The 27,022-nt window shown below is 32.6% G+C and overlaps 1 protein-coding gene across 2 annotated transcripts; it reads right to left on the reverse strand.

The window, feature by feature from the left end:
- Window positions 1-6,787: 6,787 nt before the first annotated feature.
- On the reverse strand, window positions 6,788-9,242 carry LOC130674924 (uncharacterized). Of its 2 annotated transcripts, XM_057480380.1 has the most exons (3): window positions 8,779-9,242; window positions 8,383-8,680; window positions 6,788-8,286 (listed from the first exon to the last, which is right to left on the reverse strand). In XM_057480380.1, exons 2-3 carry the CDS (start codon window positions 8,567-8,569, stop codon window positions 7,250-7,252), a joined length of 1,224 nt encoding a protein of 407 aa, XP_057336363.1. In that variant the 5' UTR covers window positions 8,570-8,680; window positions 8,779-9,242; the 3' UTR covers window positions 6,788-7,249. The 2 variants fall into 2 exon arrangements, with proteins under 2 accessions (XP_057336363.1, XP_057336362.1); XM_057480379.1 differs by having other exon boundaries at window positions 8,383-9,242.
- Window positions 9,243-27,022: the final 17,780 nt, after the last annotated feature.

Consider the following 27,022-nt stretch of genomic DNA (forward strand, 5'->3'; position numbering starts at 1 on the left):
GGATTTTTTTTTTAATTCTCTATAACTCAGCCGCATTTCAAGTTCTCGAGTCGCCGTTTGCGGCATTTTGTAGGCAATTTGATACTCTTCAAAAGTCTCCTTAATAGTTTTACTCGGACTCTAATTGTTTTTTCCGTATTGGTTCTGAAAATAATTTTTTTAATAATAATTTAGGTTTATAGTTGATATTAACTAAATAACGAAATTTACAGAAAAAGTGCAGACAATGATTTTTTAGGAAATTTTATTCGCTACAAAAAAGGTCCTCTTAGTTAAGTGGCTTAAGTTCTCCGTTCACGTGGTATAGGTAAGGGATTTTAGTAAATTTGTAAATAAAATATTTGTCAAAAATTTTTCCGAAGTTTGTCAATTTGACCTCTTCTTATTTTGATGACTGGATTAAATTAATGAAAGGAAAATTATTTACTGATTTAAAATTGAAATGAAATAGCATTTGAAGGAATTTTTTGTCAAATTAAAATTAAGGGCTGAACCTTGCAGGGAATTTTTTTTCCCATGTCTATAACAATATTTTCAAGTGGGAGTGAAAAAAAAAATAGTCGTTCAAAACGAATCACCCTAATATATATATATATATATATATATATATATATATATATATATATATATATATATATATATATATATATTGTTGGATTCTCTGTACAAAAATCAATCTTTATTCTTATATATACTTTATTTAATTATTTCTTTTTACTAAATATTCTGTTCGAAATAATATTTCGAACAGTGTTGCATTTAAGTTGTAGTATATATATTTAAGTTGAGTTCAAAATATGTATGTGTTTACTTAAAGAAAAAGAAAGCTAGCATGGATCAAATTTTATGACCTTAGGTACATGGGTCGACGAGAGATTCCAAGTAAATGCAAGGCAATATGTTTTTCTTCATTTGCACTCATATATATATATATTTTGAACTTAGAGATCTTTGTTATACAAAAAGAGGAGAGGTTGGTGGACCTCAGTGTTAAATAATATTAAAAGAATAAGTTAGTCTAAGCTAAATCTCTTACGAGTGAAGACATACCCTAGAGCGCGTATTTCAATAAAAGATATAATATTCATTTGTTTAATAAATTGATTTGTTTCATTCACGATAACCATACCTAAATTCCCAACATATATATATATATATACATATATATATATATATATAAACGTAGTGGCGTGAGCCAACCGTATCTCTATACAAGTGTCATATACCTCTTTAATCTCTCTCGTATTTAAACTTATTAATAATTGATGAATACAAATTATAGCTGTTATTTACCTATTCGATTATTGATCCATTAACATTCTCTTCTAATTCCACGAGAAATCTCAGAGTTTAGTATTTACTTTTTCATTTTTAAATATCTAAATATTTGCTTGCGCCATTTTGGATAATTCTAATGAATTAATAAATCTCGAAGTTTTAATGAATTGTGTATAGTTGGATTAGCGAGACTTTGCGTTTCGGAGATTTTCGGTTTTTTACCCCCACGGTTTTTTACCGTCTAAATTTAATACCTAAGACATGCGCAAGTATTAAATTTAGATGGTGGGGGTAAAAACCGAAAATATCCGACAAGCAAAGTCTTGCTAGTCCAACTATAAGTTTTCATCAATACACATTTTCTTTCGTATGCATATTTTTGATTCTAACCCTGTTTACTCAACGCTAGTTTGTCGATCCGAAATTTTAGTAGTAGTCCTGGATCTTATTGTAGTTTAGTGAGGACATCAGAAAGGACCTGTAATGGTCTTAAAAATATTTTGTAAGAGACTTATAGGATTCCTTATAAAATCTTATAGAACTCCTAGAAGCATTTTATAGGACTCCTGTAAGAAACGTATAAAACTATGGTAAGAAATAAACAGGATTTCGCTAAGAATCGTAAAGGACTCCTGTAAAAATCATGTAGGACTTCTGTCAGAATCGTATAGGAGTTTTGTTATGATTGCATAGGGCTCCTGTGAGAAAAATATAGAATATCTCTAAGAATCGTATAGGACTACCCTAAAAATCGCATAGAACCTGTCAGAATCGTATTGGATTTCTGTAAGAATCGTAAAGGACTCCCCTAAGAATCGTATAGGACTTCTGTAAAAATTATATAGAACTCCTATAAAAATTGTATAGGATTTTCGTGAAATCGTTAAGGAATCTTGTGAAAATGTTATAGGATTCCGGTAGGAATCGTGTAGGATTTTCGCAATGAAACTTATACGGTTCCTGTGAGATTCGTATAGATATTCTGTACGAATCGTATAGGATCTTCGAAGGTATCGTATAGAACTCTTGTGAAAATCGTCTAAGACTTTTGTAAGAATCGTATAAGATTCGTGTAAAAATTTTATAGGATTTCTATAAAAATTGTATATGACTCCCCTAAAAATCGTACAGGATTTCGGTAAGAATCATTTAGGATTTTCGTAAGAAACGTATACGTCTTCTGTGAGATTCCTATAGGATTGTCCAGGTAATTACCCATTTTTTGGCAATGCTTGTTTTCCACTGGTTATCCATATACTATGCACTTGTTCCGTGCTACACTGCACTACTTTGCATATATTACTTGTCATTCAGTGTATTGACTCATAAATCAACTACCATAACTCAAGATATATGCCTACTTTTTATGTTATTTTTGTCAATTTTGCACACTTTAGCAGTGTTGAATCATGCAAGTAGGCATATATCTTGAGTGATGGTGGTTGATTTATGACTTAATGCACTTAATGACAAGTAATATATATAAAATAGTGCAGTGTGGCGCGGAACAAGTGCATAGTACAAGGATAACCAGTAAAAAAGATGCATTTTCCAAAAAACAGGTAATTACCCGGAGATTGGCAGCACAATCCGATTGTCGAAAGAATCGTATGGAACTCCCGTAAAAATTGTATAAGATTTCTGTGAGAATTGTATAAGAATCGTATAAGATTCCCGTTAAAAATGTATAAGATTTCTGTGAGAATTGTATAGGACTCCCCGGAAAATTGTACAGGATTTCGGTAAGAATCGTATAAGATTCTCGTAAGAAACAAATACGTCTCCTGTGAGATTCCTATAGGTTTGTCGTTAGAATCGTATAGGACTCCCGTAAAAATCGTATAGGATTTTAGTAAATTTGTATAGGGCTTCTATAAGAGTCGTATTGGATATCTGTAAGAATTGTGTAGGATTCCTGGAAGAAACATATAGAATTTCTCTACGAATCGTATATGACCTGTCAGAATCGTATACGATTTCTGTAAGAATCGTGAAGAATTTTCGTGAGAAACGTATAGAACTTCTGTAAGATTCGTATAGGATTCCTGTAAGAATCGTATAGGGTTTGCGTAAGATTTTATAGATCTCTTTTAAGAATCGTATCAGACTTCTGTAAAAATCATACAGAAGTTCTGTAAAAATTATATAGGATTTCTGTCAGAATCGCATAGGACTTCTCTAAGAAGCGTTTAGTACTCCTATAAGAATTGTGTAGGATTCCTGTACGAATTGTATGAGACTTCTGTAAGAATCGTAAAGATTTACATAGGAATCATGAATAATTCTATATAAAATTCGATTCATAGTTTTTCACACAATCCATTCATAATTATTTTTTCTAGAATAACGCTGGCGGAAATGATTTTCTGTATAAATATGAGGATATGTAAAATCTGAGAATATCTAAGAATTTTTGTATCCTATTGTAGTTCAGTGATGACATCATACGGTACTTGTTCCTTTAAGTCTTATAGGATTCCTGTAACAATCATATAGGACACCTGTATGAATCGTATGGGATTTCCGTAATAACTGTATACGATTTCTGCAAGAATTATGTAAGACTCCTTTAAGAAACGTATAGAACTCCTGTAAGAATCGTATAGATTTATATTGGAATCCTTGAAAATTCTACGAAAAGTTCATTTTATATCTTTTCAGGGTTTCTCACATAATTTCATTCAGAAATTTTTCACTACAAGAAAGCTGGCAAAAATAATATTCTGTATAGCTATAAGTAAAATCTGAGAATATTCAATAATTCCTGTAACTTATTGTAGTTGAGAGGACATCGTAGGGTACTTGTAAAAATCTTATACGATTCTTGTAAAAATCTTGTAGGACTTCTGTCGTAATGCTATGAGGTTACTCGAAGCGTTACTCAGAATGAAATAGGGTTTTTTTGAAGACGCCTACAATTCTTACCGGATCCTAATAAAATTTTTTACACTTAATCTGCAGACGATTCTCATGGTCAAGTTCGAAGATGGGCTAAATCGTTTGATTTAGAAGTTTTGAATGTTTGAAATTTTCACGATTTTTGGAAAAAAAACGACTGTTATTCACTGTTTAAGTTCATATAACTTCAAAGCTAATACTCATAGACAAATTTCGTAAAAACTATGTGAAAGCATGTCTAATAAGCTTTTATTTGTGACCTTAAACTTTATGTATTGACCATTTCTCCCAATAATTTGATAGCCTTGAGAATTTTAATGGAATCAGAAATTATTGAAAATATGGTTTCCATTCCGCATTACTTAAGCATTTTCCATTATAATCCAATTTCGTCAGTTTTGTTTTGTTGCGAACAAAATAACCTGTTAATTTCACAGCTATTTTATATTTTAAAAGTATTTCTTTTATTGCTTTTAATGTTTCAAACGTACCTTTACACCCTATAATTATAACTATCTTGTCATCGTGATAGCCGTTAGAATTCTTATTAGATCCTAATGAAATTTTCTACACATATTCCATGGGTAATTTTTCTGATTGAGAAGATTGGCTAAATCGGTCGATTAGTTCAGAAGTTATAGCTGTTTGGAATTTTAACCATTTTTCGAAAAAATCAGTTTTTATTCACTATTAAAGTTGTATAACTTCGAATTCAAAACTCTTAGACAATTTCTGTAGAAAGCATCTGAAGGTTTGTTCAATAAGTTTCAATTTTTAACCTTAAACATTATGTTCTGACTCCTTTTTCTAATAATTTGATAGCCGTGAATTTTTGGACAGAATCAAGAAAATTTAAAAATATGGTTCTTATTCCTGATAACTTATGCATTTCTCAGTATAATCTAAATCTATCAGTTATATTTCGTTCTGATCTCTTAATTATTAAGGTTCGTATAACTCTGAAACTAAATATATTAAATAATTTTTACCTAATGTATCTTAAAGATGTCTTGATAGGCTTCAACTTTGTAACTTGGCATTGTTACTGTTTTATGATACTTTTGAAGCATTGAAAATTTTTTATAATGTAGAAACGCGCATCCTTTATGGTATCAAGTCTTCATCACTAATGCATCACACATTTAAATCTATTTTCGTTAAATTTTTCTTGTCGATAATGGAATAATCTGTTAATTTGTTTGCACAAAAAGATAATATTTTGTTAGTAGTAATACTGTTAGGTTATAGTCATCATCTAAAAATTAAATAAGCATTGTAGACTATGAATATAGCAATTTTTATTTGCGTAAAGGTTATATCGGTATATTATCTATACAATGTTTTGTCAAATTAACTATCTGAAGTTCTCCGAGAAAGTAAGGCAATGTCCTTTTTTACCCTCACTCTTAGAAAACAAGCCTAATTTCATACTATAGCTACACACTAACATGTATCACAAGATATTCATGTACGAAATTAACTTATTCGATCGATTGAGTAAGAAATCTACCTTCTATTTTGGCTGCCAAATGGCCTTTTTTACGGGTATTTTGTTTCACGCTTACAATAACTGTATCAGCTCCCAGTATTGGTGATTGAAAGAACCAAAGCAGCTCACTTGTGCATTCGGTAAGGAGTGAGAGGTATACTAGAGCATCTTTTTCGCGCTTCCAGTATTGGATATGGAATAGGGTTTGAGGATACCCATTTTAGCAATCTTGAATTTTCCTATTCTACTTGATAAAACGAATCTCAGGTCCCTGTTCGAGCGCCAATTTATTATGTCAGACTTTGTCATAAATGATGTTCTTGTGAGTATTTGGCCCAAGCCGAAGCCTACAGACCAGGTACCCCAGAGATCTTTTATAAAGAATGATACGTTTATTTTTAAATTAATTAAACGAAATGTAAATGAAAATTTTTTGAAGGGCTGTCAATTTTTCTGTTGAAGTTACGACCTTGATGATTTTATCTGTTTTTATAGGAAATTCGATAGAGGAGGATAGTTTTTTAGTCTCAAAATAATTTTTTCATGATGCTAGCATCGAAACTTGAAGTTTCAGTAGCTCTACCGCCCGTCGAAACAAGCTAATTTCAAGCCGATGCTGCAAACACCTGCTAACGAATTCGTAATTCAAAAATACCTTCATACAGCGGGCAGAAACATGCGTGTTCCTTCCCTTGAGAACAAACACAATTGTTTCTGCCCGGTGTCAGTTATATTTGATGTTCATTTGCAGCCTTATTACTCTCATTTGTTTACTTGTCACTTCAGTTCACTCATTTTATTTTTTAAGTGACATTTTTAACTAACCAAATAAAAAAACTAAAAAATGAGTGAAAATAATATTTTTGTGTTATTTACTATTTAATAAGTGACTGTCAATCACATATTTCTCATTCTCTAACAGTCTTCGTTGAGCGCTCACTGAGCTCGGACGTGCTTAAGTTAAATCCGAAATCTATATAGTGTCAATGACAGAAATTACTGTGCATTGTTTCTAAGGAATCCCGGAAAAAATAGCCCTGGAAAAAATAGCCCCGGAAAAAATAGCCCCGGAAAAAATAGACCGGGAACAAATAGACCCGGACAAAATAGACCCGGAAAAAATAGGCCGGGAAAAAATAGACCCGGACAAAATAGACCGGGAAAAATACTGTTGATTTAAAATATTCTATTCTTTACTATAAATACAACAGTAGCTATCAAATTATTGAAAAATTACCTGATAATTACCTGATATACAAACATTTTTATTTATTATATCACAATCAATAATATAACAATTTAGTAATAATAAAACACAAGAAAGTAATATTTAAATTGCTTAATAATAGTCAATTTTTTTTTTATGTTTTATAAAATTAAACATTAATGATTCAAAAATAATCTTAATTAATTACTAATCAATTTTTCAAATATAATAACGTATTTCTAAAGATATTGACTAGTTTTGTAAATTAATCTTCTCAATTGTTTTGTTTTTAACATCAATTATTGGTGACTGAATGAATACTGACGCTCAAGAACATTGATTTAATGATTTTCAGTCGCGTAATTTGGATTTATAAATTAAAGAACTCGCTCACGAATCACATTCGATATTGACATCAGATGACTGGGTATGTCTGGTGACGAATTCATAGCATAATTATTGCAGATTATTTTTAAACGGTCTTGTCTTATCTGCACTAATGAAGATTTTTTTTTTCTTTGCACACGACCAGTTGTCTGCTGTGCTAATTTTACTTGATCAGTCGCAACCTCACTACGCATTTTATCGATTAATAACCAAATGGACGGATGATGGAGACCAACAATATGTTTAAATCGATTGTTCCAACCTTCAACTATATTATTGGTACCTTCACCACCTTCTAAAGCAGTCTCAAAAACGTTCCAAATTTCTGGTGGAAATAATGGTAAAATCCTAGTTAATGGTCTGTTTGTTTTCTTATGTTTAATTCTGGTTCCATTAACGTAAGTTTCATCAAAATACTTCAACAATGACTCTGCCATAGGAGGGACAATTTCTTTTAAATGTGACATGCCAGCTTTGACATCTTTCAATGGTAGATATGCTAAGCTATCAACTTTCGCGCAGAACTCATTGAACTTTTCATTAGTTAAATATTCATTTTTTAATCCTAAACTTGATATGTGACGATAAGTTGACTGACACAAGTGGTAAAAACATCCACGTATACAAACTTCATGATCAAAAACATTTTGAATTGCTTTTATAACTGCACGCTCAAAATCAACGTGAATTACAGTAGGTACTAGATTAATATTACGTTGTAAACAATGGCGTTGAATGATATTAAACATTTCTTCATAAATGAAACGGGTTTTTTTTTCTAATAATATATAAGCTGCAGTTACAAAAATTTCTTCAACTTTAACACGTATCACATATAATTGTTGAAATAATGACGGGGCAAGCTTAAAATTACCGTCCATAAACCATTCTGAAGCTGCACCGAGATATTCAAAAAATCCGTCAGTAGCAAATATTATAATTCTTCCATTGCCAGTATCATTATTATCTTCTAATAAAAATCGACTATCTCTATTTTCACAAGCTCTTGGAATATTTAACCACGAACCTATACATAATAAAATTATAATTCGAACATTATCAACAATGAATTGTAATAATATAATTTAAATATGGCCAACTATAAATTGTAATCAATCACTACCATCAATTACTAATTCATGTAAAAAATCAGGTTGTTTCGGATGATTTTTATTTTTTACATTACGTAGCGTTCTCTTCGCAGACTCTTCCATAGGAATTTTCCGCTTACAAGGACAAGATAAAGAAGAACAAGCAGCACTATATATTGAAGCAGGTTTTGAAGAGTCCTTTTGAGCTTTTTTCTTCATCTTTGCATAACATTTAGCTACTGTTACATCATTAAGATCAGAAAAATGATTATGATTTTTTAAACGTTCAGGATTTGTTTTATTTAATGACGTACGAAGAATACCTGGACACTTAAATTGAACAAAAAATTAAATATATTTAAAAGTTTAAAAAATAAATATACAGAAATTTCTAATGATTTTAGAGTAATAAAATTAAAAAACTATACTTTTTGTCCACCACCAAATTTGCAACAACGCTATGTAATATGATTTTTACAAATTCTCTTTTCTACGTACATATAACCTTCAAAACTTATTTTATATTTTCCTTTATTTGTCTTAATTATTTCCATTGCCACATTAATATTATTAAATATCAAACTTATTTAAAAAACTGAAACTTTCAATCACCTGCTAGTTTAATATTTAGTGCCGATATTATTGGAAACTTAATGAGACTTCATATGCATAAACTTATAACACGAAATTGAAAGTGAATTCAATGGCTGCATTCATCTTGGACACTAACACGTACTCACACGCTGTCAACTTATATGTATACATAAACATTGACATCTAAAATACTATAGGATGTGGTACTTACAGCGCTCGAAGCGTCCAATACGAATGCAGCTAATGTACATTGTAAATTAGCCCTAATAGCACAGTTTGCTGAGCAAAAGTTTACTTTACAAAAATTTCCTTGAATTTTTCATCAAATGTTCGTCAACTTCTGGCTTTTCCGTTTTTGACGACAATTTGGATACAACGTGCTATACAACTTGACGTTAATTTACTACTCAAATTAGAAGGCAATTTCACTTCAAAAGTTGTATACAAATTGTCGTCAAAAATGTAAAAGCCCGAAGATAACAGATATACAACGAAAAAATTAAGGAATCTTCATTAAGGTTTTTTTTAGTAAAAAAAATTACCTCTAAATTAAGGAAAAATTAACCGCAAATTTTTCGTTCCAACTTTTGCTGTCAAATTGTTGACAGATTCAGGCAGCAAATTTCGGTAATTTCGATTCTCAAATTACTATTAATCTCAAGCTAAAGCGGCTATCAGAAATTATACTACCAATATCTTTTCAACGTTATCTTACGAAATCTACTTAATCGACGGCTGATTAATATACTTTCGCGAACAATTAGATACTTTAATATAATATTTATTAAAATGAATGTTAATATAGTCATTTGAACCCTTGAGTAACTCAACACAAGTTACCTAAATGAATCGAAAAAAATATGCCATAAAACGGTTCTGTAACATTTAAACCGAAGACAGTTCAACCGAACGACAGTTCAACCTAGCGATAATTCAACTGAAAACGATGAAATCAAACAATATTCAAACATTTAAACGAAAACTTTTAAATTTTAACATGTACAGTATCATATTGTTTTTTAAATATAGCGAAACCTAAACTTACAATTAACCTTCTCAATAAGACAATTTATAGATGGATTCAGAAAAATATAGATAGCCCGAACTGGGAATCGAACCCAGACCATATCGGTATCACCAGGAACGAAACCAGTTGGAAATAGGTCAACACATATGCTTGAAATCGAACTGTGCCCTTTTTTCACAGATTTTGGGTGGGTATTATTTTGGACATAAGTCAAGACATATGCTTGTAATGGTACAGTACTCGTTTATTGAAAACCATGAATTATTTTTTCATATAAAATATATTTTTCTGAATAAGATTTATTGACAGGATATTTCGTCACGGATTTTTTGTCTCTTCAATATTTAGTCCGCGTATATTTAGTTTATCGGATTAAATGTCTTCGGATATTTGATCAGGGATTTTTGGTCGGTTCAAATGTCGCTAGGTTGAACTGTCGTTCGGTTGAAGTGTCGTTCGGTTGAAGTGTCGTTCGGTTGAAGTGTCGTTCGGTTGAAGTGTCGCCGGTTGAAGTGTCGCGGTTGAACTGTCGAGGTTGAACTGTCCGCGGCTTAATAGCCGCGGCACCCATAAAAACATTAATAGTATAACTTACAAAAGTTTCTGAATAGTTTTGTTAACTTGTGTTTCAAACATAATTTTGTGCCGGGTCTATTTTTTCCGGGTCTATTTTTTCCAGGGCTATTTTTTCCGGGTCTATTTTTTCCAAGGCTATTTTTTCCGGTTTATTCTTTCCGGTCTATTTTTTCCGATTACCGTTTCTAAGTGTCCCAAGAGCGTGAAAAGTGCAAGCTACACGTCACCACTACGACGCGACATGTCAAATCAGAATATCAGCGCACTGCAGACCCAGGGACTGAATCCCGGACAGGCTGCAGCGACAGCATCAATGGAAGCTCATCAAAAGATTTTAAATCTAAGTTCACGTACCACCAACTCACCGTCTATCGGTATTACATTAGCCAAAAAAAAACAATGGATGGCAGATTGTGCGACCTAACAATCCTAATAAAAGGAGGAAAAGATCGAGTCCCGTCAACATCGATTTACTGCAATCTCCAGTACTCGAAAACCAGTACGCACCACTTGCACAAGATAGTATGGATATGGAAGACATTACTCTCCCACAGACAAAAAACACTGAAGATCCCAAGCCACCACCAATCTTTATTCCGGGAGTACAAAATATAGACAAACTAATTGAAAAAATACGTGAAACTGTAAGCGATGCAAATTACACCTACAAAACAATAAGTGAGGAAGGTCAAATAAAGCTCATGCCTAAAAACATTAAGGCTTACAGAAAAATAGTTCATGCATTAAACAATGAACAGGCGATTTTTCACACCTTTCAAATCAGGCAAGAGCGTGCATATCCTGAGGTATCAGATCACTCCACCCTTCAGTGCTTCTAAAGGATACAAAGCTAGCAATCGGAGAATTGGGCCACAAAGTACGTAACGTGGCCAATATATTTCGTAGAGGAACAAAAAATTCCTCTGCCATTATTCTTTGTAGACCTTGAGCCCAGCTCAAATAACAAAGATATCTACAAAGTCGACTTACGACTTAATGCCAAGATTAGCATTGAGCCACCCAGGAAAACAAACACTATAGTACAATGTACAAGGTGCCAGGCATATGGTCATACCAAACGTTACTGCTGTCGAATTCCCAAATGCGTAAAGTGCGGTGAAAGCCACGACACCAAGGCGTGCACAAAAAGTAGAGACACAGCAGCCACATGTGCTCTGTGCGGTGATGCACATCCTGCTAATTATAAAGGTTGCACCGTATACCAACAAATCTTAAAAAAGAGAAACGATACCAAAAAGCCCCATTGGCGCCGCTCTGAAACTGCAATCACCCAGGAAAACAACGCAAACCCTCCTCACTTTCCTCCTATCTCCATCCAATCGAATCAACAACCAGAGATAATCCGTCTAAACTATGCCCAGGCTACGTCGGCCAGAGGAACGAATTCCTCAGAAAAAGATGAACTCATCATCACAATCCAAAAATCATTCGATGAATTCAAAACAGTACTGCTACGTCAAACTGAATTACTAAATACAATGTTAAACCTACTGAACACAGTAATATCAAGCTTAACAAACAAGCAATGACTCACTCATTCCGTACAGCACTATGGAATGCTAACGGCCTGCTTTAAAATTTCCAAGAAGTGCAGGTTTTTCTCCGCAATAATAAAATAAATGTTCTTTTAGTATCTGAAACGCATTTCACTGATAAAAACTATCTCAAAATCCAGGTTTATAACATTTATAACACTTTTCATCCTAGTGGCAGGACTCACGGTGGAACAGCTGTACTGATACGCTCTAACAATAAACACCATTAACTCCAAAGCTTCAAAACTCAGCACATACAAGCCACTAACATAACATTACTTGACTGGAATGGTCCCTTAACCATATCGGCTGTATATTGTCCCCCTAGGCATAAGATAAAGGAGGCTGACTTTATCGAATATTTCCGAACATTAGGTAATAGGTTTATTGCAGGAGGAGATTTTAATGCGAAACATACCCACTAGGGATCCAGGCTCATAACCACCAGAGGCAGAGAATTGTATAAACTACTGCTCACCAATAACTATGACTATTTAGGTACAGGGCACCCAACCTACTGGCCGACTGACCCCAACAAAATACCGGATGTACTAGACTTTTTTATAACAAGTGGTATAGTCAGATGCTATACGAATATTGTACCCTCTCTAGACCTCTCTTCTGATCACTCACCAATAATAGCCTCAGTTAGCACAGCATTGTCCACGAAGACAACAAACATTCATATATATAACAACCACACGGATTGGGACCTGTTTCGGAACAAAATAAATGAGAAAATCAACCTCAAGATGCCGCTAAAAAGCAGTGAGGACCTAGATGATGCTACTGAATATATTACACGAATTTTAATTGATGTGGCAGCGGAAGCTACGCCATAAATGAATGAAACTGTCCAAAATGATTACAACTATCCACTAGAAATCAAAGAAAAGGTCCTCAACAAAAGACGGCTACGCCGATTTTGGCAGATAGAAATGAATGCGATAAAGTCAAATTTTGTAAAGCAACTAAAGATCTGAAAAAAATGCTATCCGAACATAGAAACGAGTCTGTAGCACATTACCTCCAGAACCTATCAAATTCCAAAGAAACCGATTACTCTTTATGGAAAGCTACAAAAAAACTTAAGCAGCCACAAAAGCCAGCACCCCCAATCCAAAAAACGAATGGCAGTTAGGCCAGAAGTGATCATGAAAAAGCACAGGCATTTGCTGAACATCTTGAAAAAGTCTTTCAACCTTCTCCTGCAACACCTACACCTGATCACATTAAGGAATACCTAGACTGTCCGTTACTGATGTCTCTGCCCATAAAACATTTCTCTCCAACTGAGGTTGAAAACGCATTTAACAACCCAAGCCAAAGAAAATCTCCTGGCTATGATTTAATAACTGGAAAACTCCTAGCTGAAGTACCTAAAAAAGCTCTAGTCTATCTCACCAACTTGTTCAACGCAGTCATCCGCACAGCTCATTACCCCACCCAATGGAAGTGTGCCGAAATAATAATGATTCCGAAGCCTGGAAAAGAACCCAGCGACATCACGTCTTACCGCCCGATCAGCCTACTGCCCGTCTTATCTGAGTTATTCGAAAGATTACTGCTGAAGAGACTAGGGCCATTAGCTGAAGAGCTCATTCCGAGTCACCAATTCGGCTTTAGAAATAAACATTCAACGATAGATCAAGTACATCGTGTTGTCAATGTAATCATCGACTCGTTTGAGCAAAAGAAATACTGCACGGCAGCGTTCCTTGACATCCAACAGGCATTTGATAGAGTTTGGCACCCAGGCCTCTTATACAAAATCAAAAAACATCTACCTCAGTACTATCTTCTAATGAAATCCTACCTAAGTGACAGATTCTTTCGAGTCCGAATGGAAGAAAGCCACTCAGAGTTCGGCTACATAAAAGCGGGAGTACCGCAAGACAGCGTACTAGGTCCAATACTGTACACAATTTTCACAGCTGATCTTCCGGTAAGGAACAATATCGTCGCGGCCACTTTTGCAGACGACACGGCTCTTATCGCAACACACAATGACCCAACCGAGGCGAGTCGTATCCTGCAAAGAGAAATGAATGAACTACAAAGGTGGTTAAAACACTGGCACATCACAGCCAGTGAATCAAAATCCGCTCATATGACTTTCACTCTTCGCAGAGATAATTGCCCGAGAATCAAGTTGGATGGAAAACTACTACCTACAGTCGAAAACACCTGGATCGCCGATTGACATGAAAAAAACATCTTCAAACCAAACGTAAAGAACTCAATATGAAATTTAGTAAAATGCAATGGCTTCTCTCAAGAAAATCGCAATTATTAGCTGAGAATAAATTACTTGTCTATAAAGTAATATTAAAACCGATTTGGACCTACGGGATCCAACTCTGGGGCACGGCGAGCAACAACAACCTGGAAATCATCCTACGATTCCAGTCAAAAGCACTAAGAACAATAGTAAACGCACCCTGGTTCATATCCAACAACACCCTGCATAGAGGCCTCCATATGATGACCGGAAGGGAAGAGGTTCAGCGTCATATCGTCAGACACCACATAAGATTGGCTCAACACCCAAACCAGCTAGCAACTAAACTACTGGACCGTAGCTTAGAAGTCGAGCGATTAAAAAGAATCCAACCACTAGATCTCCCACAACGTTTCACATAAATAAAATCTCCCTCAAAGCCAAAAAAGAAAAAAACATCACTGGATAGTTTTTTTCTCTCACCAAAAACCAACATCTAAATTAATAAATATCCTAGGATAGATTGTAATTTTTCAGTAAATAATAAAAAAAAAAAAAATTCTCTAACAGTTTTCCGCATTATTGGCTTGAAATTAACTTGTTCCTTACTGGCTGCTGACACTGAATCTTAAAGTTCCGAAGCAGGTAATCATGAAAAATATAGTGTGTGTGTTTAACAAATTAATAATAATTAGATAAGGATGAGAGGATCTGGTATGTGTGAATTGACGGGTAGTGAATCATTTTATTTAACACTGAACTTTAGTAAATATTAACAATAAATATTTTATTTACACTGTTTACATATACTGAGAATTAATGAGCATGAGAAAGCACTTGATGAATTGTTTTTAGCGTTTAGTTTAATTTATTATCACTTGCGTTCAACACGTGGCCAAGATGGCGTCGAGGCGCGAAAAATGCCGGTACATGCAATGAGACAAATGTAATTGAGAATAAATGAGATTTACTGATGAGAGCAAAATAATATAAGAAATAATTACTTTGAATTATTTCACGCAAAATGCAACGATTTATTTTATGAGAGCGCAATTGATTATTAAGAGAAAACGAGATTATAAATTAGCACGAGGCGTCAGCCATGAGAACTGTAAATTATATATATGTGAGAGAGCGTTAAAAGAGTGAGAGCGACAGCGCATCCGTCTTCTTCATCCCCACTCGAGCGGTCTTTGCGATGAGAATGTGACTAGCGGAGCCGCCTATGATTGATGAATAATCGACTGTGCTGTCGATTATATATAGGCGGTGAGAATTGAAGTTGAGAGCGAGTGAGATTTGAACAGTCTGACTTAAGATAAAATACGATTTCAGACTGCGGGTAATGTCAGCCCTCGCCTGCGGCTCGGGCAGCCAACCTTACCCTAGTCTGAAATCGGCTTGTTTCATCCTTTGTCACACAATATATTATTGAGACTATGATGCCTAAAAAATTATAGATTTTTCATCATGACTCACTCTAATATATACTACCATATGGATACTTGCCTATGCAAATTCCATCGTGTTTTTATAAAAAAAAAAAACCTTATATTATAAACTTACACATGGTTTTATGTAAACAGATATGATTATATATGCTTGGATATACATATACCTCTTTGAATATGAATCCTCAACTCTATGTCTGTTAATATATGATTAGATGTGATGTATGTGGTTATATATGTCTACATATATTTAATTGTTTTAGAAGACAGCAGTCCAACGAGATTATCGAGCTCGCATCAGTGCTTAAATGTCATGACTTGAAATATAATTCGATCAGAGTTCATGACCAGTCAGATTGTTACACGGAAAGAGTTTTATGATGAACATTACTCTGCAATTTCGAGTAATCCTGCAATTTCGAGTAATCCCCTCCTAAAATTCTTTCCGAGTAGGATAAGAAATTTCTGTCTGGTACATATTCGAACATGGTTTTTAAAGTTTCCCGATAACAATTTTATGATTTTGAACTTGTAAGATTGATTGAATAGCCATTTTTTAGAAATTGAATTAATATTGTTAGCTTCTTGGTGGTTGAAGATTTTCAATTTTTTGAAAGTAAATCCAGAAATAATAATAATTCAGTGTAGTAAAATCGTATCACAGATATATGAATCCAATAGAGTGTAAGTCGTAGTTACACATTTTCAAGTCAGATATTATAGATTTATTTCATTTCAGTATACTGAATTATGCAGATTCTTAAAATTTGAATGACCGTAAGTAATATTTTACATAATAAAATTGACGATATGAGATCGATGTCTTCTAAATAAACTTGATGACTAGCCAATGTACAAAATATACAAAGATTGTCGCTAGATGTTATACGAGCTACATACTTAAGCAATCTAGCTGCAGTACTAACATTAATATTTGAAAATCCAGTTATCACGAGCTTAATATGCAAGGGTTAATATGAGGTTCTCCCCGGAGGAGTCGTAAGGTGGTGACTCACGTATGTTACTCCTCTGACGTTCGTTCTACAATGTAGGCTTATACCCTTTCTACTCTTGTACTCCTCCAAACTCTTTAACCACCCGCTTGCCCGTCCGCCCACTTATGTACGACCCAGGGGCAAATACGCTTACTGCATATTTCATATTTATATTAACCTGATTACGACATGTTACCCGCTTGCTTAATACAGATATGTAGACTTTGTTTTACAACTGGCATTCATTTTAATAGAAAATATAATTGGATGAGTTAGATTCTATACATACCAACCCCATTATTTTTCAATATAAATATTTAAAATCTCTCTGGACTTGAATATTTTGTAGCTGCTCACATTATATCCTAAGAAAGTGATGAGTAATAGAATAAGCCCTCTATATAATTATAATAATAGCGTTGTTACAATGCACTGTTTTTAATAACTCTTATTTTGTAGACAACAAAACTTCATGGAACTTCTCTTCTGTTGATAAACTTCCCGATGAAAACAGATATTATACAATTGTATAAAATTATACATCACTTATATATGAATTATATATAAATTAGATAGAAAAAAATAGCCCGATCCAATTGTATACAATCTGTATAGAAATTGTATACAAATCTATACAAATTGTACACAATTGGATCGGGCCATTTGTTCTCTCCAATTTATGTATAATTTTATACAATTGTATAAAATCTTTTCTCATCGGGTTGCTATAAGATTAAAAACTTCCAAGAAAAAAAGTTCTTATAATATAATAGCGAGTCAAATATCCCAAAACAAGTTAAACCCATAGACTAGTGTATCGCTATTTTAAATGTGCGTGCATGTGTGCATGTGTGTGTGTGTGTGTGTGTGTGTGTGAACTACTGAACCCGGCTATTGAACAATTCGATTTGCGTCGTTAAGAACAATCTGAGTGAACAACGGACAATTAAGCGACATAGAAACAAATTTGACCGAAAGTACCCACCTTTTTGTGAACAAGTAAACAAGCCGAAGCCTTGGCGTGAAAACTGAACAAAGTGTACGACCGACTTCGATAAATAAGTGTAGTGCGTTTGTGAAAAATTAATTAAATAATTAATTACGCGTCACAGTTGTATGATAGTGCAATTCAACGCGTCACCGAAATAAAATATTATTTCTATATTATTTTGTTTTATTTCAATCGAGCAATTCCGAGAATTACGGATTATCCGTATCTCATTCGCAACAGCAGTCTTGTCGCCTCGCCGTGTAAGAATACTCTGAGGTCAGTTGTCGAGTATTTCGTTAATGCGTACGCTGTATGTGTGTCTCCGGACAATAAAATAAATAAGTTTAGTTTATTTCATCAACCGATTTTTTTTTTGTCTCGAGCAATGAGCTGACTTTGTGTTTGATCAAGTACGATTTTTGCGAGCAATTTTCTGTTTATATCGAGTCAAGCCGATAACGACAATTTATATTCTGTTGTAATCGATGATTTTTGTGAAACCGATCAATTATTTTGTTTGTTTAATATACGATTAATCATTTTGTTTAATTCTGATCAATCATTTATCGTAATCTTAAGTGTCTAACATTTTCCCGATCCACCACCCTGAGCTGATTTATTTTTGATGATTGTTTATTGGTGATTATAAAATCACCTTTCGCCCAACTTTAAGTATTTTGAGCAAGGTCGCCAAATTGTACGTGTACTCAGACTTCACTCTGGTAGATCCCCGGTGGTAAAAAACCCGTTACAATATATATATATATATATATATATATATATATATATATATATATATATATATATATATATATATATATATATATATATATATATATATATATATATATATATATATGCACGCGTGTGTGTGTGTGTGTACAGCATGACCTCCCTTCTCATCATGATAGCACCTACAGTTCTTATCGGATTGCAATGAAATTTTCTACACTTGTTTTACAAATAATTACTTTAATCGAATTTAAATGAATACTGAATCAGAAAATTAATGTAGGAAGTAGATATTCAAAAGTTTTCTGATTTTTTTTTAAAGCTATCTTTCTACTCTCGAAGTTGCAATAGCTGAAAAACCCGAACTCATGGGCTATTTCTGTCGATCGTTTTTTAAAAAGCTCGTATTTTTGTCCTTTAACTCGCTATTCTGGTTATTCTCTTAAATAACTTAATAGCTTTGGTAATCTAAAAAAATAATTCAAAAAATTTTCTATTTTGGTTTAAACCCTTATAACTTGTACATCACACACCGTAATCAAATTCTGTTAGATTCACACTATAGTTAATAACATAATTCTTTAGTTTTACTACTATTTCGTTTACTATTTACTATTTTTTATTAATTATGAAACAACGAATGTGTATATGTGACTCACTATCAATAAAACGTTTCTTGTCATCACGACAAAGCTTACGATTCTTGTTGGATCTCAATAAAACTTCGCACATACATTCTTTGGCTGATTACTTTGATTATTTCTGAAGATGAACTGAATCGGTTTATTATTTTGATAATTGGAAGTGATTAGAATTTGTTCACTTTTCCAAAAAAGTAAATCATTTTTCATTGCTTTATCTGTAAACAACTTGCAAGCATCTGAATCCTCGTTGAATAATCCTTCAAGTTCGCTACTTTTTTTATTATTCCAGCTGTGTTTTCTTTTAATTTAGTGATCTTGGAAACTGAAAAAAAAAAAACGATTAAAAAAAAAGTTTATACGACTTTCACCTGAAATTACTTTTGAATAATACATCATGGTGAAATTCTGTTCTACAAATATTGTGGCTTTTCATTTATGGTTTCAATGATATTACCATTACTTTATCGAAAAATGTATCTGTTTAAAATGAAGTTTATTAAGCATGCGTGCAGGCATTCGTCATTAATATGGTTATGATGAGTCTTGAACTTGTTTTGATTTTCATTTTCTAATGACTTCTATTGCTTTTATAAGAGATTAAAATTTTTGCAACTTCTTTCAAGAAATATACTATCATTCAGGCTGCCAGATTCCATTCTTTTTTATGTACACTGGTCACAGAAATTAAGGGATAGAAAAAAAATCCGAAATTTTTTGGTGATTTCCAACATGCTGTAACTCGGTAAAAAATGGTCGTATAAAAAAACTAAAAAAAGCAAATTGTAGCCTCAAGTTTCTAGTTCTCAGATCTGGACCTCCAAATTTTTTATCATGTACGGTTCCGGAGTAATCATAAGAAAACCAACGAAAAAAAAATTTTCAAAATTTTCGCTGGTCTTTCAATACCTCTATGGGCGACAATAAATTTTTTTGAATAATCCGAATGTCTGATTTTTCTCGGAAATTTTATGCCCTTTAATTTGGTGGCCTTGAAAAGTCTCTACGACGATTTGGCGCCGAGTTATCATTGATCAAAGCAAAAAAGTCCATTTTGGCTTTGATAATCAATAACTCCGGATGTATTGGTCGTACAGAAAATGGAAGCAGGGTTTTAAAAACTGGAAAACATTCTCTATAAGACAAAATTAGTGGCATTTAATAGAAAAATTTTTTTTAAAGCGATATTGTTTGGTAAAAAACAGGTCAAAATTCACAAATTTAAGGATATTCTGAAATCTTGCTATAACTTTGGATATAACGGATGAACAAAGGATATCTTCGACTTTTTTTCAACCTCAAAGTGTCCTGAAAAAACCCTGAAAATTTCAAATCGCTGCGATTCTTCTTTCTTAGTGCCCCGAAGCTTTAAATTTATCGATTTTGTCAAAAATCACCATATTTGGTAGTTTCTCGGTTTTTGTTCATTTTTTCGATTTGAAAATGTTTTTTTCACCGATAATCTTCATTTCTTTGATCAAAAAGATCGATTATCTAAAAAAATTGAAAAAAAAAAATTTTGAAAAAATTTTTTTTTTTTCAAAATTTTTTTTTTCAAAAATTTTTTTTTTGTTGTATCTGCAATGATTTATCATTGTCAAAAAAAATTCCTAAAATTTTTTTTACCGCCGGCATTAGAGTTACCCAAAGGGTATGTTTGTTAAGTTGACATTTGAAGCAGATGCAGTTACAGCGGTAAAAAAAATTTTAGGAATTTTTTTTGACAATGATAAATCATTGCAGATACAACAAAAATAAAAATTTTGAAAAAAAAAAATTTTTGAAAAAAAAAATTTTGATAAAAAAAAAAAATTTTTTTCAAAATTTTTTTGTTTTCAATTTTTTTCAATAATCGATCTTTTTGATCGAAGAAATGAAGATTATCGATGAAAAAAAACATTTTCAAATCGAAAAAATGAACAAAAACCGAGAAACTACCAATTATGGTGATTTTTGACAAAATCGATAAATTTAAAGCTTCGGGGCACTAAGAAAGAAAAATCGCAGCGATTTGAAATTTTTAGGGTTTTTTCAGGACACTTTGAGGTTGAAAAAAAGTCGAAGATATCCTTTGTTCATCCGTTATATCCAAAGTTATAGCAAGATTTCAGAATATCCTTAAATTTGTGAATTTTGACCTGTTTTTTACCAAACAATATCGCTTTAAAAAAAATTTTTCTATCAAATGCCACTAATTTTGTCTTATAGAGAATGTTTTCCAGTTTTTAAAACCTTGCTTTCATTTTCTGTACGACCAATACATCCGGAGTTATTGATTATCAAAGCCAAAATGGACTTTTTTGCTTTGATCAATGATAACTCGGCGCCAAATCGTCGTAGAGACTTTTTAAGGCCACCAAATTAAAGGGCATAAAATTTCCGAGAAAAGTCAGACATTCGGATTATTCAAAAAAATTTATTGTCGCCCATAGAGGTATTGAAAGACCAGCGAAAATTTTGAAAATTTTTTTTTCGTTGGTTTTCTTATGATTACTCCGGAACCGTACATGATAAAAAATTTGGAGGTCCAGATCTGAGAACTAGAAACTTGAGGCTACAATTTGCTTTTTTTAGTTTTTTTATACGACCATTTTTCACCGAGTTACAGCATGTTGGAAATCACCTAAAAATTTCGGATTTTTTTTCTATCCCTTAATTTCTGTGACCAGTGTATTTTTTTTTTTTTTCAATATTTAATTTTTTTTTCAACATAAAATTAGTCAATCATCTGCTATTTTTACACTCCGCGACAAAATTTTAGCACACTACACATTTTTCCTTTCATCTTTTAATAAAAAGAAATTCTTAGCTTGTACTTTCTACGATTAAGAAGGTTTGGGACGTACAGTCTGTTCACTGCGCTTCATCTCACAATACATATATATAGATATACCATAGTACGTGGCTTGAGAAAGATTCATCTAGTTCGAGACTGTACCTTCAAAAAATGTAACAAGCTTTTACTCGGAATTTAATGACATTTAGCTTACCGAAATAATCTTTTACGCGTTAAATAACTGAATTATTATAATATAATTGATAATTTATATTAAATTTAAATAAAATAATACGTTATTCAGTTTTAAATATTTTTCAAAAAGTTTGGCAATGCCGCAAATTTTACCGCGGTTGCGCATGCGTCGACTGCTCTATTCATGTTGGTGATGTGTTCGTGTGTCTTATGTTTACAAGTAATGCTATTCAGACCGAATGTTAGTTCATTGCTAAGTTTTTGAATAATAAAAAGAAAATAAGTAATGGCAAAAAACGTTATTTTTAACTTCGTGAATATTGATGTTATATTTTACAGTAAATGATAAAAATTGTATAATACTTTCCTTTACCTATTTGACTTTTCCGCTAACCTATTTCATTGAAACTTTAAATTTTCCGCGTGACCCACCATTTACAACGTCGCCGTCAACATAACCCACATTTGCTATAGCTGACTATTTTTTTTAAATTTAGATTTTTTAAACTGAACTAATTTTATGACTAAGAACCCTCAACTTGATTTTTTTTTTTCAATGATTTTTGAATTTTTTTTTTTTTACACAATGACTTTTTCCAAGTTTTCTTGAGTAGGTGTGAGATCTGGTATATCATTACAATGTTAAATGACCGATATTTAATCTCGTTTTATAAATAAACTATGAACCCTAGGTCTCTGAAATTTCAACAAAACACGTATTAAATATATTTTTATCGATCCTAAAAAGTTTAAATTGATCTCATTATTTTGACTTTACTCCCATACCTCCTTAAAGACGGTGAGTCGAGGTATTCATGTAAATATTAGAATGAGATAGTTATTGCTTACTTATAGGTTTCGTGTAGGATCGTACCTCCCGCACGATGCGACAAAACTATAACACACATTATGTGTGTGATTAATTAGCAAACGATTAATAAGTTTTTTTTTTCTTTTTGTTAATACGATACGTACGCGAAAGTATTACATATTTGAAACATCAGTCTATTTTTCCATTATCTCTCACGAAAAAAAATTTAGTGTAGCTGAAATAAACATCATCAATAATCTAAAAAAATCACCAAATTTAATGTCTCACAAATAGCAAATATAATAAATACATCTAGAAAAGTCATAATAAATTATTCAAAGGATCCAGAAAATTATATAAAAAAAAATCCAGGAGGTCGTTCAAGGGCCATAAGCGATTGAGATAGACGAGCAATTTTGCGAATTGCTTCAAATTCTGCATTAACAGCGAATCAAATCTCTTCTGCAGTTGGCATAAAAACGAACTTAAGGAATGTCCAACGTCTTCTATTTGAAGTTAAGCAATTAAGCAGGAAGATAATTTGGAAAAAACACTTTTAAGTGAATGTAAAAACATGTGAAAGAACTTTACTGCGTCATTTAATATTTTCGGATGAAAAGAAGATTGATTTGGATGGCCTTGATGGATATAAGTATTACTATCATGATTGAAGAAATGATGAGACAATTTAAAGTTGCAGACAGTTTGGTGGAGGGAGTGTTATGTTTTCGGCTGCTATAGGATTTGAAGAAAAGACAGAAATAAAATTCATCTCTGGGAAATCAAATAGTGTAAATTATATTCAATTGATTAATGAACAGTTAACCAAATATGGACATAAATTGGAGGTCAGAAAAATACTTTTTAGCAAGACAATGCTGCTGTTTATACTGCGAAACTCGTTAAAGACTATTTTTCAGAACACAATATTCAAATTTTAATGTGGCGAGCGCACTTCCCTGATTTAAATATTATTGAAAATTGTTGGGGTGAACTAGCACGTGCGTGTACTTAAATGGTAAACAATATAATAATGTTGAACAATTCAAAAATTCTATCCAATATAAGTGGAAGAATTTAGATCAAGATTACACTGAAAACCTATTTAAAACGGTGCCAAAAAGATTGATTGAAGTTGTAAAAAATAGAGGAGGATATACCCGCAACTAAAATAAATATTTAAAATATCGCTCAGTTTTTTATTATTTTTTTTACCTAACTGTGCTATGGTTTTGTCACGTTGTTCGGGTGGAAGGATTTCATGCGGAACGTATAAGTAAGTAATAGTTATCTCTAAGTAATGTTTACATGAACACGTTGACTCACCGTCTTTAATCGTAGAATGTGAAAGCTAAAAATTCTTTTTTATTAAAAGTTGTAAGGAAAAATATGTAGTGTGCTAAAATTTTGTCACGAAGTGTATATTATAAATAACTTGAGAAGGAATAGTGTAGATGGTTGGTTAGCTCAGTGGTATAGTTAAGGTTGGCTTAACTTAAAGCAGTTGACGCGTTATCAGAAGACCTGGGTTTGATTGCCAGACTAAATCACCACTATTTTTTCTCGATTCCTTTCTATTGCAACATTGAATACAATCATAAAAAATTATGAATAACAATGTTATGAAAAATATAAATTAATGACTTGAGTAACCTAAGTGAACACTTTGTCAAATAATATTATTTAATAGCATTTTTTTACACTGTAAAAAATGTATGTCACTGGTTTTGCTATAAATGCCATTAAAAAGGAAAAAAATCTTTCCCAACTTTTCAAGTCGATAAAATTTTTTATCAATATTTACTTCAACATAACGTTTATCACAAAGTAACGGGCTGTTATAAATGGATGGAGAAGGGAGACGTCAATTGAATCACGGTAACGCAGCAAACGAAAATTTACTAACGACATTGATCGACTGATAATAGGAATTCCATAAATCCGTTATTTTTGGTACAATAGTATATTACATACCTAGGCCAGTAAAATAAGAAAAGTCTCAGAGCACATGTAATTGTTGGCCGAGGCGAAGCCGAGGCTGACAAACATGTGGTCTGAGGCTTTCTTTTTTACTGGCCAAGGTGCGTATACTATTTTTCTGCTCGACGAAGCCGGAAAGTTGCAACTTCGTTTAGGGCAGCGGCCCGAAAGTTGCCACTTTCCGGCCGGAGGGCAGAAAAAATTTTTTTTTTTTTATCAACTACTTTTCGACTTTAAACGCGATCAAAACAATTATGAAAAATTTCTAAGCACTTCAAACATTAAAGTCACATTTCCATTTATAATTTCACTAAGCTCTCGAGTTATAATAAAAAACTATGATTTGATGAGGCACTATGCTCATAAGGTGACCAGTCAAGGCTTAACACAAATAAGCAGCGTCGTTCAAAGTGAGCATTAACATCAAACGCTATTAAATTTGTTGAACCGAAATTATTAATGATTATATACCATTATGAAGATTACAAGATCGACTTAAACAAGCAAATAGTGGTAATCGCTCGCTGACACTGTTTTGTTAGTAATTAACTCGGATAGTTTCATGTATATTATTAAAAAGATATTTGTCGATTTCGTGAGTTGCCTATTTTGTTTTGGCCTGTCATCTAAAATTCCTCAATTATTTATCATAAATCGATCTATAAGCCGAAATCTTAAATATATACGATAGTAAAAGACGACAGAGAAAATTCTGTATGCATACTTTTTACTCAATCTTGATAGCCCTCGGTCACGCGTCTTTCTCTTCCTCCCCTACAGTTATCGCGACGGCGCAAACGAAACAAACAATATGTTAGCAGCCCTCGACGATATTTCGAATTTGAATTTAAATAACTTGGCAGGATCGGCTCGGGGACTTTGGGACTATCCATACGAGCATAAATATATACATATTCTTTTCGCTCTCTCTCAGTATCTTCTCGCACCCTTACTCGCCATCACAGCCACACCTTGTATCACCTCATACTTCCCACTCGCATTTCTTTCCTTCTGTAATCAAGTCTTGCGTTTTTCATCCAACGACCTATTTCTTGTGATATTTTACGCGACAACAAACTTTCATTGTGACTTTTGAAATCATTACTAAATTTTTTCGTGTTGCTTCAAAAAGTCTTTTTTGTATGTTGCCTTCATTCTTTAAACTATCTCGGTTATAAATTATACTTTTGCAAACTCTTGGTAATTTTCGTTAACCAACTTGAAAAAATATGGATGAAGTATAGTAGTAACATAAAAATTACATATATTTAAAATATAATTCTTAGTAATGAAATTATATATTATTAATATGGAAAAAATTATTTTCAAGATATAAACAATCGCTTGTTTTCCGTACATTGAAAAATATTATAAAATTCAAAAGTGCCGGCTACAATCGTAACTTATAATTGCTATCATTTTGCTTGTTAATCATTACTTTCAGTGTTTTGGAATTTTACAATTTGATTTTTGCTCTTTCAGTGTTGACTTGTATTTAACTATGAAATTGAATTAAATCTATTTATACACCAACGAAAAAATTGAGGGAACAAAAAATTTTAAGAAATATTTTAGTGATTTATGGAAGGCCGAACCTTCGTAAAAAACAATCGTATCGAGGTTTTAAAAAAAGTATTTTAAAGTTTAAAATCTTTAGTTTTAAAATCGTTTGATCGAAATTTTTTGCCTTGTTGGCAACATTAGCAAATGTTATATGCAAAGGTTACACATCATTACGTTTCTCGGTAAAAGAAATTTCATTCTTTAAAATATGTACATTGCCAAAATCAACGTAATATTTGTAAGTTAGAGGGATAATAGTACAGATCATGCAATACTGTTTTGTATTACAGTGCCAGATTAAATAATATAGTGACGTAGTGCAAGCATCAGGAATTCGTCGTTTCACCACCACAATCCAACGCTTTTAAACTAAACTTCTGAGGCAGAGATTGCATTAAAGATTCTAAAGCCGCTGTCCGATTGACTGTGTGATAATTGGTAACTGATATATCGATGAAGCCAAAAAGATCTTTTTTTGTTTAAAGGCTGACATCCGAACGACCAATTATTGTACGAGGCAAAGAAAAAAAGCAAATTAAGGAGGTTTGGACGTACAGTCTGTT

This window comes from Microplitis mediator, chromosome 9 (genome assembly GCF_029852145.1).
Source record: "Microplitis mediator isolate UGA2020A chromosome 9, iyMicMedi2.1, whole genome shotgun sequence".
In the NCBI taxonomy this organism is placed as follows: Eukaryota; Metazoa; Arthropoda; class Insecta; order Hymenoptera; family Braconidae; genus Microplitis; species Microplitis mediator.